Below are 12,279 nucleotides of genomic sequence, written 5' to 3'. Positions count from 1 at the left end.
AAACTCAAATATTTGTTGAATGAATTAGTTATGTTAATAGCACCTAACATTTACTGAACATTCACTGGCTATGAGGAATCACTCTAAATACTTCACATATATTAACTCATTCAATCTTTGTAAGGACCCTATAATTTTACCTCCCACTTTACAGATTAAGATGAAAAAATTGACACTGAGAGGTTTATTTTGTTTTTTTTCCTGTTTTGTTTTGTTTTTTGAGTATTTGCAATACATATGCTTGACAAAGATATTGTTTCTGGAATATATTTTTCAAAAAACTTACAAACCAATACAAAAATGAGCAAAAGATTTGAACAGATACAACACAGAGGTTTAGTAACTTGCCTAATGTCATACAGAGCCAAGATCTGAACCCCTGCTTGTCTGACTCTATGCTATGGCTGGTTCCCCAAAGCAGTTCCCCAAAGGAAGTGGGACAAGTTCCCCACCCCCAGAAAAACCTAGGCCAGGAATGTGAGGATGGCCTTTGGCAAACAGGGCTGAAGGCCAGGCCCCACCTGCAGATTCAGGGCCAGATGTCGTGTCTTGGTCTGTTCTAGGTCACTCTGTGAGTACTTGAGCCGCATCTGCAGTCCGTGGGCCTGAGACTGCACCTGACGTAGTTCTGCCTCTTTCCGCTTTGCCTTCATCTGCTCCTAAAGTGGACGAGAGGGGCTAGGTGGTAAGAAGGTGGCCGGCTGGCCTGGGCTTCGGACCCCCATTCCTAGGGACAGCCCTGCCTATGGCTTACCTTCAGCTCTTCTGTCAACCGCTCTTTCTTCTCTTTCAACTTGTCTACTGCTTTCTCATCCCAGCGCCGGGCCTTGGCCTTCAGATCACTAGCCCCGCCAGAGATCACCCCTGACTTCTGGAACAGGGTCCCATCCAGTGCCACTGTCTACACACAGCAGGGAGAAGAGAGGAGAGGGGAGAAGCTAAACAGAGGAATTGCCAATACTAAGCCTGTCCAGCTCCAATATGGGCAAGGGAATCCATACCTTGTGGCGCTGGTGGCCTCCAAAGGCAATGCGGCGGGCATCCTCCACATTGTCACAGACAAGGGCATTGCCACAAGCGTACTGCAGGGCCTTTTTGATGTGAGGTGGCTCATAGCGAATAACGTCAATCACCAGCTTGGCCCCCTTCAGCTCCCGGAGTTTCTCATCTGTAGGTTTCACCTGTGAGAAGAAGCTCAGTTAAGTGGCAGAACACGGAGGGCTAGGAGGAGCAGCCCTCTCACACTGCCCTGACCCCATGACCACCAGCTTCACCTCCAGGTAATCAAGAGGCAAGAAGGTCTCAGGCTCCCCACGCTGCTCCTTGATATACTGAATACAGTCCCGGCCTGTCTTCTCTGAGTCCACGATAATGGCATCCATGTTCTTACCCAAAACCTTGGTTACTGCAATCTGATACTTCTTTTGTGTGGGTTGGCAGAGGTCAATGAGGCGGCCGTACTAGGGAAAGTCAGAAGAGAAAAGTGAAGCATGAGGCTTTTGGGAGCTGGCTTGGGAACCCCAATTCCCAGCTTGGAAGGGGGTGGGAGCAGGTCAGAATTTCTATCAGGAACACAGCCCCCACACTACGGAAGAAAAACCTACTCTGGCTTTAAAGCAACAACAACTTCAGGCAGTCATGTCTGAATCCAAAAATCATCTTTCTAAACCTCACTTTTACCATTTCGCAGACCACTGCCACCCCAGGCATTATGCCAGAGACCCTATATGCATTATATCAAACTCTCACAAACACCCAGCAAAGTAAATCTCTTTGTTCAGTTCACTTCCCCCATGTCTCCCAAATCAACCATGGTTCCCTAAGAACTATCAGATAAAGGGTAAGATCTTTAAGGGCAGTGACTGAGCCTAACTCCTCCTTATCAACTCCCCAGCAGTGTCTATAGGAAAGATCAGGAAATAGTTGTGGAACTCAATTAAGTTGAACCCAGGGATGGAATTACAGCAATAGAGGAATAATATTTAGGGAATCTGGGGACTCAGGATTTGGTTTAAGAGGCCAAGAGATCTGATAAAGCCTAGTGAATGAGCTGGTTGTTACATGCCAAAGAAGCTCATACTGAAGCCTGCACAGAGCTACTTCCTGGGAGCTAATTCCTGCCCTGTGGCCCCTTCCCTTCCCAAAGCCCTCTCCAGTTTCCCCACCTCCCACAAAGGAGTGGACACAAGCAAGACAAAACTTTCAGGAAGATACAACTGGTGTGATGCAAAGAACACGAGGTTAAGAATCAGAACAAGTTGGGTCTGAACTGCAGTTTTTTTTTCTTTTTTTAAATTTTATTTAGTTTGGCTGTGTTGGGTCTTCATTGCTGCACGCAGGGTTTCTCTAGCTGTGGTGAGCGAGGACTACTCTTCGTTGCGGCGCATAGGCTTCTCACTGCGGTGGCTTCTTTTGTTGCGGACGGGCTCAAAGCACGCGGGCTTCAGGAGTTGTGGCGCTCGGGCTCTAGAGCGCAGGCTCAGTAGTTGTGGCGCACGGGCTTAGTTGCTCTGAGGCATGTGGGATCTTCCTGGACCAGAGATCGAACCTGTGTCCCCTGCACTGGCAGGCGGATTCTTAACCACTGCCCCACCAGGGAAGTCTCTGAATTGCAGTTCTTATACTTATAAGCTATACTGTTTTGAGCAAGTCATTTAACCTCTCTGACCCTCAGTTTCCCTAGCTGTAAAAATGGGATTAGCAATCCTGTCCTCACAGGGCTGCTGTGAAAATTATCTGACAGTGAGTGTGAAAGTAAGTGCTCAGGAAATGAGTTCCCTCTCCACTCTTACCACAGAGCCAGGGTACAGGCGCTTGATGCTTTCCATAATTTCTGCCTTACGCTGTTGGCGGCTGCTCTCCTGGCGGTCAATGCGTGCATCCCCCAGCTGCTCCATCACCTGGTTCAGCTCCTTATTGATCTCATCAATTCGCCGCTTGGCCATCTCCACCTCCTCTGTCAGCTCCCCCTCTAGCTTCTTCTGCTCCTCGAGGGACTGCCTACAAAGTAAGGAAACACAAGGGTTACCCTGGCTGGCCAGAAAATATTCCTGGCCGAGAGGGACTCTGTGGGTCCTGCCTGGAGAGAGGTAGGACAGGAAGGGTTCACAAGAACAGGCCTGGAAGTAAGAGGGAAGGTTACAAGGCCACATACTTGCTAGTTGTGATGTATTCCTCCAGTTTCTCAATCCGCTTCTGATTCTCTTCAATCTCCCTCAGCTTTTGTTTGATCTTGGCCTGGGAGAAAGACAAATACACTACATCACCATAGGCTGAGTAAGTTAACTCCAAGACCATGGGGCCCTGGCTCATCCCCCTCCCCATGTGCCTGCTCATCCAAGAGCCCAACAGTCACGGACAATGGGTCACTAGTGCAGGAGGTCCATTAAAAAGCAGACACACAGGGACTTCCCTGGTGGTGCAGTGGATAGGAATCCGTCTGCCAAACAGGGAACATGGGTTCGATCCCTGGTCCGGGAAGATCCCACATGCCGCAGAGCAACTAAGCCCATGAGCCACAACTACTGAAGCCCGAGCACCCTAGTGCTCGTGCTCCGCAACAAGAGAAGCCATCGCAAGGAGAAGCTGGCATACCGCAACAAAGAGTAGCTCCCATTCGCCACAAAATGAGAAAGCCCGCACGGCAGCAACGAAGATGCATCGCAGCCAAAAATAAATCAAATTAAATCTTAAAAAAAAAAAAAAGCAGACACACAGATGGTGTTCAATGTGGCTCTGCTAACTGATGGGGTCACCCTGGGCCCTATGAAACCCTCTCATAGGTGTTCTACCCAGCCTGGGCTAACTTCCTCACCAATCAAGACAGGCTCAAACCAAAAAAGTGTGGGCTAGACTGCCCAGGTTCACGTCCCAGTTCTGCCACTTAATAACCTTAGGCAAATTACTTCACCTCTGTGCTGTACTTTCCTCATTTGGAAAATGAGGAATTAAATGACTGCATACATGTAAAAAACAGTGTCTAGCACACAGTGTTTGCTAGATGTTAGCTATTGTCATTACTGTTAAGCTATCATTACTTCCTTTTCTCTGGACCATCATTCCTAATCTTGTACAGCATGCCCACCTCTGTCTCTACTTTCTTCCGCTCTTCCAGATCCAGCCGGTCCTGGTCGGCCTTCTGGTCTCGATTGAACTTCTCAAGCTCCTGCGCCAGGGTAGCTGCTCTCTTGCTGGCTTCTTCTTTCAACCGGTGGTATTTCTTCACCTGTGTCAGGGACAGGGAAAGAGGACAGGGATGACCAAGTCAGTCCATGTCAGCCCAGCGATCTCTCTACTCCCGCCCCCCCAACCCCCGCCCAAGAGCTTACCTGATTCTCCTCCAGGGTCAAATCTCTGCCCTGACTCTGACTCTCCTCTTCCATCCGTTCCTCAAACTCCTGCCGGGCTTTCTCCACTGACAGCATCTCCTTTTCCAGCTCATCCATGTCACCTTTACGCTTCTTGTAATGCTTCTGAGCATTCTGTAGGGACTTCTTGGCTGCTTCCAGCTTCTTGATTTTGTGGGAGGTATTCTCCTTGGCTTTGATGTACTGAGGCCGCTTCTGGTTCAGCTCTGAGTCCTTCTCCCTTTTGCCAGAGGGGAGGGGGAAACCAGTTAGCACTGTGGGAGAAGGGAGGGTTCCAAGGCTTTTTAATCCAAAGGGGGCCTAAACTCCAAGCCTCAGGGAAGTGCCTAAAAGAACAAGGGCCTGATGCCCCACAGATCCTCAAAACAGGGGCTATTCCCTAGAAATGCATTCCAGCCACTCTATAAGGTAAAGCTACCACCCCTGCCTCAACCCTAGCCAGGCCAGGGCCCTCAGTAACAACTCCCAAGAGTAACCTGTGTTCACGTAATCTGACTTAACCTTTTCAAATTTCTGTTCTTTAAACTTCAAGCTCCAGTTTTCCTCTTCTAGGAAGAGACTACCAGCCACGAGTGGCTTCCCATCACTTCCTCTCACTTGGCAAAGCCACCACCCCTTTCAAGTTCTCATCTTCTGAGTACCTATCTACCCGGAGTCTGAGTACTTAAATACTCTATTTGTCTAAAATGCAAGTCAACAAATGTGTCTGATTCTAGCCAAAGCAAGTCAAGGGGAAGATAGAGAAACTAGTACAGGCACTGGGCTCTGGGCTCAGAGGAGCCCAAGGAAACAGCACAGCCTCTTGGCTTTCCACATGTCACATGCCCAGGCCTGCCACTTACTTGATCTCCTTCTCAATCTGCTGCTGTTCCCGCATCATTTTGCCCAGCTCCTTCTTCTTCTCCTTCAGCTCATCCTCTACCTTGTCCATCCGCTTCTTGTCCTTCTCGATCTCCTTGTTCTTAGAGGCCAGTTCTTTGTTGAGTTTCTCGATTTCCACTTCATTATGATAAAGTTTGAAAAGTTGCAACTGTACCTGAGCTCGCACCACCTCATCCTTCAGGCGCTGGTAGCGGTCAGCCTGTGCAAATAGGGGTGTGGAGGCAGGGGTGTATCAGTAAGGCACTGGCTTCAATCTGGCCTCTCAGAGCCCAGAGGCAACCTGGCCACCTACCTCTTCTTTTTCTTGTTTGGCCTCCTTGCGTTCAGCTGCGATGTTTTTTTTGCGATGGTAATTAAACTGCGTGTCCTCTTCAGCTTTCACCATTTCCTTTTTTCGCTTGTCATATTCCTGGGCCAGCTCCCCAGAGCGACTGATCTCTTCAAAAAGAGCTGTCCTCTCTTTGGGGTTCTTCATGGCAATAGATTCCACAGCGCCCTAGTAAAGGTCAAAACACTCTCCCCACTTAGACCCTAGCCAGCCCAGTTCCCGCTACCCACTCCGACTCAATCATTCAGAAAAAGTTCACTGATCCCTTCCCCACACTGGGTGCCACATTTCACCATTGAGCTTTGAGGACACATTCCCTGCCTTTTGAGGTACATGGGGAACAGAAGAGATAGAAGCAGAGACAACACCGTGTGTTACGTGCAGTGACAGCAGTAGCACAGAAAAAGAACTAAATGAAGCTTGAGTGTAGGAGACTGGTAGGGGTACCTATGTAGGAAGGTTTCCCAAAGGTGACATCTAAGATGAGTTTGGAAGATGAGGAAGAAACTAACCAAGAAAGTAAGAGAGGGGGCTTCCCTGGTGGCGCAGTGGTTGAGAGTCCGCCTGCCAATGCAGAGGACACGGGTTCAGGCACTGGTCTGGGAGGATCCCACATGCCGCGGAGCAGCTAGGCCCATGAGCCACAAGTACTGAGCCTGCGCGTCTGGAGCCTGTGCTCCGCAACGAGAGGCCGCAATGGTGAGAGGCCGCAATGGTGAGAGGCCCGCGCACCGCGATGAAGAGCGGCCCCCGCTCGCTGCAACTAGAGAAAGCCCTCGCACAGAAACGAAGACCCAACACAGCCAAAAATAAATAAATAAATTTATAAAAAAAAGAAAGTAAGAGAGATGAGGTTATTTCACGTAGAGGAAAATTAATATTGCAAAGGCCTGCAGGCTAAAGAAAGCAGGTGAATTTGGGGAACTGTAAAAGCCTTAATTAGGCTGGAGGGCAGGGCTAGAAGGGAAGAGTAATGGCATATGAGGCTAGTGAGGTAAGCAAGAACCAAAGGGTGGTGTTTCATGAATGACAGGAGTTGGATTTCATGCTAAGGCAATGGTTCTCAAACTTTAGTGTGCATCATAATAACCTGGAGAGCCTGGGAAAACACAAATTGCTGGGCCCCACCCCATAGTCTCTGCCCCTATAGGTCTGGGGTAGGGCCTGAGAATGTGCATTTCTAACATGTCCCCAGTTGATGCCGATCTGGAGACTACAATTTGAGAACTGCCATCAGAAGGCAATGAGAAATCACTGAAATGTTTTAAGGAGAGGAGGGAAAGAAACATATTTGTGCTCCCATAAGATGATCCTGGCCTAGGGGATGAACAGGAAGGGGCAAGACTGGAGTCGGGAAGCACAGTGAGGAAGCTGTTACATTAGTTCAGGGGAGAGATGATGAAGCCAGAGATGGAGCAGGTCCAGTGGGGATAGAACAAAAAGCAGGTAGCCAATAATTGTTAAAAATGCCCACCTGGAAGACGAGGAAGTTACGAGCTTTGATAAGAATGCCCAACTTCTCTAATTCCTCACTGTACTCATGTAGCTGGACCACTTTGTTGTTGATCTTGTACTCAGAGGAACCCCCTACAAGACAATGCATGAGTCAGCCGAGGGTTAGGCCTCCCTCCTACCCCAACAAACTAGTCTAGCCACCCCCCGATGCCCGTGGACCCAAGGAGAACCTCTGGCCAGCCTCACCTACCAACAATGACACGGGCAAAGGTGCGGTCCTCAGCACCCTCCTCAGAGTAGACCATGCTGACAAAGGCCCGGTTGGCAGCTGGCTTGCCCACAGGAGCTCCATGGATCAGGTCCCTCAGGGTCTTTACCCGCAGGTTGCTGGTTTTCTCACCCAACACAAAGCTGATGGCATCCATGAGATTTGACTTACCTAAGGGAGGACAGGACAAAGTAGAGGAGGGGAAGTCAGGAAGAAGGGGAGAGGAAAAGGAATAAAGGAGACATTGACAAGAACATAAATGTTCCCTAATCACTCAGTGCACAGACTAACAGGAGGACAAAATACTGCTTTACCCCTGTAAAGGCTAGGCCTGACCAAAGCCCTGGATCAAATTCCAAATTCCTTTGGAATTTTCTGAATTTTATACCATGTGCATATATTCACTATTCAAATAAATAAGGTTTTTAACGTTAAACATGATTATCTTTTCAGTAGTGGAGTCACAGTTTTTACCTTCTCTATTTTAGACTCAGAAAAAAATATATTAAAAAAAATTTAGACTGGGGTTGGGGGTAGGGAATAGTTTAATCTCTATAAATTCTATCTCAAGATTCCCCCCAACATGCTATCTGACCTTGAACTGAGGACCTGATTTCTAAAACCCTTCTACCCAACTATAAAAATGGCAGCCCAGGTCCTTCCACAGAGGCAGTACAAGACAGTGATTAAGAGCTTGGGTTCTAGGGGCTTCCCTGGTGGCGCAGTGGTTGAGAATCTGCCTGCCAATGCAGGGGACACGGGTTCGAGCCCTGGTCTGGGAAGATCCCACATGCCGCGGAGCAACTAGGCCCGTGAGCCACAACTACTGAGCCTGTGCGTCTGGAGCTTGTGCTCCACAACAAGAGAGGCCCGCGCACCGTGATTAAGAGTGGCCCCCGCTCGCCACAACTAGAGAAAGCCCACGCACAGAAACGAAGACCCAACACAGCCAAAAATAAATAAATAAATAAATAAAATTAAAAAAAAAAAAAGAGCTTGGGTTCTAGTCCAACAGACCAGGTTCTAATCTTAGTTTCACCACTTCTTAGCTGACCTTCCTTTCCCTCACCTGGAAAATCTGAAAAACCAAGACTCATGGGTAAAAGTATCTAAAACAATGGTTGGCACATAGTTCTCTGTGGGAGTGGCAGGAGCACAGGTATGACAGGCACAGGTTCTGATCCTGGCTCTGAGAATCAAGTGTGCAAGTGATCACAACTCTTTGTGCCTGGGTCTTCTCATCTATAAAACAAAGATAATGGTATCTCCCTCCTAGGGTCACTGTGAGAATTTAAATGTAAAGTGTCCTAATAAATAAAGTACTTGCCACACAGTGAATGCTCAATAAATGGCAATCCTATCCTAACCAGGTCTGGACTCTTAGCTTAGTCTCCCTCATCACAGCAGGACTAGCACATCATGCTGACCAGGAGTCAGCCTTTTAGGCACCCATTTCCAACTTTTGGGCTTCTCCCATGCTCTCCAAGGATGGCAAGAACATCTCACAACCAAAGGCCTCCCTACTCGCAATCATTCAATATTGTAAACATTTTTATAACAAGCATTATGACCTGAACGACGATATAATGTTTCAAGGAATGTCTTCTTTGGGGCACTCCATAGACCAGTGATGAAGATACAAAACAGAATAAACGTTAACATTTGATTATAAAAATATCCTTTGATTATAAAAATGTAGCTCAACTTAATCCTTGGAGCAGAGCTCCCTCACCTTCCCACTTGTATCCCTCACAAGCATCCTATAAATCTACTTCTTGCCTGTCAAAAAAAAAAACACAGGGTACGGGAGGGCCAGTCAGACCAAGGGCCTTTTCGGAATACCTGGGTATACAAATTTACCCATGTTGAGGAGACTGAATGCCAAGAGGTGCATCTCAGCTCTTTCCACAGGGGCCACCACACCAAAATCCTAAGAAACTGCAGTGGAACCCCAAGCATTAGCCGTCTAGGCCAGTAGTTCTCAAATGAGGTGGGAGAGGGTGGAGTGATTTTGCCCCTCCCCCCTGGGGACATCTGGTAATATCTGTAGACATTTTTTTTTTTTTTTTTTGCGGTACGCAGGCCTCTCACTGTTGTGGCCTCTCCCGTTGCGGAGCACAGGCTAGGGACGCGCAGGCTCAGCGGCCATGGCTCATGGGCCTAGCCGCTCCGCAGCATGTGGGATCTTCCCGGACCGGGGCACGAACCCGTGTCCCCTGCACCAGCAGGCGGACTCTCAACCACTGCGCCACCAGGGAAGCCCTGTATACATTTTTGATTGTCACACCTGGAGGGGGTGGGGGTGGGGTTGCTACTGTCACCTAGTGGGTAAAAGCCAAGGATGCCACTAAACATCCTACACCTTACAATGCCACTAAACATCCTAGTGGGTAAAAGCCAAGGATGCTACTAAACATCCTACAAGCACAGACCCCACAGCAAAGCATTATCTCACTGGAAATGTCAATAGTGCTGCTGTTGAGAAACCCTGCTTAAAAGAGAGCCATATCTAGGCAAGACTCCAGGGAAGGTCATCAGTTACAGCTACTTCAGCAAGAGCAGCCCCTCAGGCTAGAAAGTGATTTAGCTGGAACACCTCTGAGGTGAAGGAACACAGCAGGATTCCAAACAGACCTCTAATGTCCGTAGATGGGAGGACTCCATGGTGTATAATTTAGAGATGGGGAATTTAGATATGAAATAGAGGCCTTATCTGACTACCCTTTCTTTCCTCCTTTCCTTCCTTTTTCTTTCTTTTTATTTTTTCTCCCAGTTTTAACAAGATATAACTGACATACAACACTGTATTACTTTCAGGTGTACAACATGATTCTGTATTTGTATATATTGCAAAATGGTTGCCACAATAAGTTTAGTTAGCATCCATCACCTCACAGTTAATTTTTTTCTTGTGACTTTAAGATCTACTTTAAAACATACAAAATATACAATACAGTATTGTTAACTAATGACCACTCTTCCTAAAAAGCCATCCAAGTCACTCTATCACATCACTGTATCACATCAATCCTGCACAGCACTTATCACAGCCGAAAAATAACTTATTTCCTCCTTTATTATCGTCTTTCCCCTCTGGAATGTAAGTTCTCCGAAAGCATGGCTTATTCTGTTCTCCGCTGTTTCCACAGCACCTTGACTGAATAACTCCTTATAAAGCAGTAAGCATTCAATAAATTTGACGAGCGAATGAGTTCTGACTTTTGACGGTTTCAGTGGTAAGAAAGGCATGCCTCGAATTCGAGGCATCCCGACATCTCAGTTGAGGCCGGGGAGTCGAGACCCCAAGCACTCCGGAGACGCGAGCACGGAGTCCGAAATTCAAAAGTGCCGCCTCCAGAGAAGAGTTTTTAAAAGAAAGAAAAAAAAAAGGAATTGGAGTGTACCAACGCGAGGCGGGAGGGGGCACTGGGATGAAGCAGGAGTACACCATTTGGCCCGGAAGCTACGGGAGGGCCACGAGCGGTCCTACATCTGCCGGGGGGTTCAAACAATGCGTGGAGGCCGGATGCAGCTGCTCCGGGGAGGAACTGCGTGGCCAGCGACTGGCAGCCGGCTCCGGACGCGCCACTTTTGGCTGCAGGGGGCAGTGGGCGGGGTAACGTACACTTCGGCCCGTACCACTCGGGCCGGGAAGGGGGTCGCACAAAGAGCGGGCAACTGACACCTGGGGAAGAGGTTCGCGTCAGAGCACCCGAGCGGGAAAAGCGGGTCCAGGTCGAACCCCTCAGGAGGGCAAGGAACCTGTTAGGGTTCGCGACATTTCAGGCTGCACAGGCTGGTTTGTACTACTGTGCAGCCGGATAGGGGGGTCCAGGCTGGGACGTTAAGCAGGGCCGCAGCCGGGTTTATCTCACCAGAGCCATTGGGTCCAATGATGGCGGTGAACCTCTGAAATGGTCCGATAATCTGCCGACCCTTGTACGACTTAAAGTTCTCGATCTCAATCAGCTTCAGGAAACCCATGACCGTGGCGGCGCCGGCGGCTGTTAGAAAGGCCGCGCCGTACGCCCGCGAACTGGGATAGCCCGCGCGGGAAACACCGCAGTGCAGGCCGGGCGGACGGCAAACCTCGCGATAATAAGTCCAGGCCTAACGGGATTTTCGGCTTCCGGCGCGGGCGGGGCCTTCGGGCTGACGTCGAGGTTTTCTAGATCCGTTGCCAGGGCGCGAGGTTACGACAGGCGTTTGGGCTCCTCCCCACTTTCTCGTCGCACGGCAACGCAAACCGCCGCTACACCCAACATAGTCTTGGAGGAGGCAGGCGGGGCCGGGAGGAATCTGCAGCTGTTGGGATGAGGGAAACCTGAAGGAGCAGATCCTTGCGGAGACAAGCCAGGAGTCACAGCAGGATTATGCCCTCCAGGGCAAGAGGAAGGTGGGAGCTCGGCTGCGGCTTTTGCCTGGCCGGCGGGAAGGCTCAAACAAGAACGGGGTCGGGAATTGGAAGGACCCCAGGGAGCGGAGGGCTGTACAAGAAGGAGGGGCCAGCGGGAGGATTCCGTGTTAGAGTTCAGATCTTGCTGAGAGTGGAGTAGGGTTGGAAGTGGAGTGGGGTGGGGTTATAGGTGGGATGGGGTGTGAAGGGGGATGGGGCGTGGATGGAGATGAGGATACTCTGGAGCGACTGGGATACGGGCTGGGGAAAACTATGGCCAGAGGTACTGTCCCTATCCCCCGCCTCCCTCCTGTTTCTCCAAGCAGAGTTCAGAGACTGCCGCTATAGCTGCTATAGTCTTGGACCTGATGCTAGACCCAACCTGGAGCTTCAAAATTGGGACTCCTTGCTGAGAAAGATATTTTGTGTGAACCCCTGGGAGTCAGGGTCCCTAAGCCAATGCTCTCCACCTCTATCCTTCTTCCCTTCTCCCCACTTCATCTCTCTCTCTCCATGCCTCACCCCCATCTCATTCCCTCCTCTCCATCCCCCTCTGCCGTCCCTTGCTTCCTCCCTTCCTCTT

General features: G+C 49.4%; 1 protein-coding gene across 3 annotated transcripts in view; it reads right to left on the bottom strand.

Moving 5' to 3' along the window:
- Positions 1-11,376, bottom strand: part of SMC1A (structural maintenance of chromosomes 1A) — a 47,550-nt gene extending 36,174 nt beyond the window's left edge. For all 3 annotated transcript variants that reach the window (XM_060292947.2, XM_060292948.2, XM_030851017.2), the window contains exons 1-13: positions 11,176-11,376; positions 7,283-7,471; positions 7,052-7,164; positions 5,542-5,745; positions 5,210-5,448; positions 4,329-4,587; positions 4,085-4,225; positions 3,155-3,237; positions 2,793-3,000; positions 1,275-1,460; positions 1,002-1,181; positions 755-901; positions 522-659 (exon numbers count right to left, since the gene is read on the bottom strand). In XM_060292947.2, the coding sequence (XP_060148930.1) occupies positions 522-659; positions 755-901; positions 1,002-1,181; positions 1,275-1,460; positions 2,793-3,000; positions 3,155-3,237; positions 4,085-4,225; positions 4,329-4,587; positions 5,210-5,448; positions 5,542-5,745; positions 7,052-7,164; positions 7,283-7,471; positions 11,176-11,284 (2,196 nt within the window). In that variant the 5' untranslated portion in view covers positions 11,285-11,376. The remainder of the gene's footprint in view (positions 1-521; positions 660-754; positions 902-1,001; positions 1,182-1,274; positions 1,461-2,792; positions 3,001-3,154; positions 3,238-4,084; positions 4,226-4,328; positions 4,588-5,209; positions 5,449-5,541; positions 5,746-7,051; positions 7,165-7,282; positions 7,472-11,175) is intronic.
- Positions 11,377-12,279: the final 903 nt, after the last annotated feature.

The sequence above is a fragment of the Globicephala melas genome, chromosome X, assembly GCF_963455315.2.
Source record: "Globicephala melas chromosome X, mGloMel1.2, whole genome shotgun sequence".
Lineage (NCBI taxonomy): Eukaryota > Metazoa > Chordata > Mammalia > Artiodactyla > Delphinidae > Globicephala > Globicephala melas.
The sequence above is the reverse complement of the archived record's forward strand: the minus strand, read 5'-3'. Positions and strand labels throughout refer to the sequence as shown.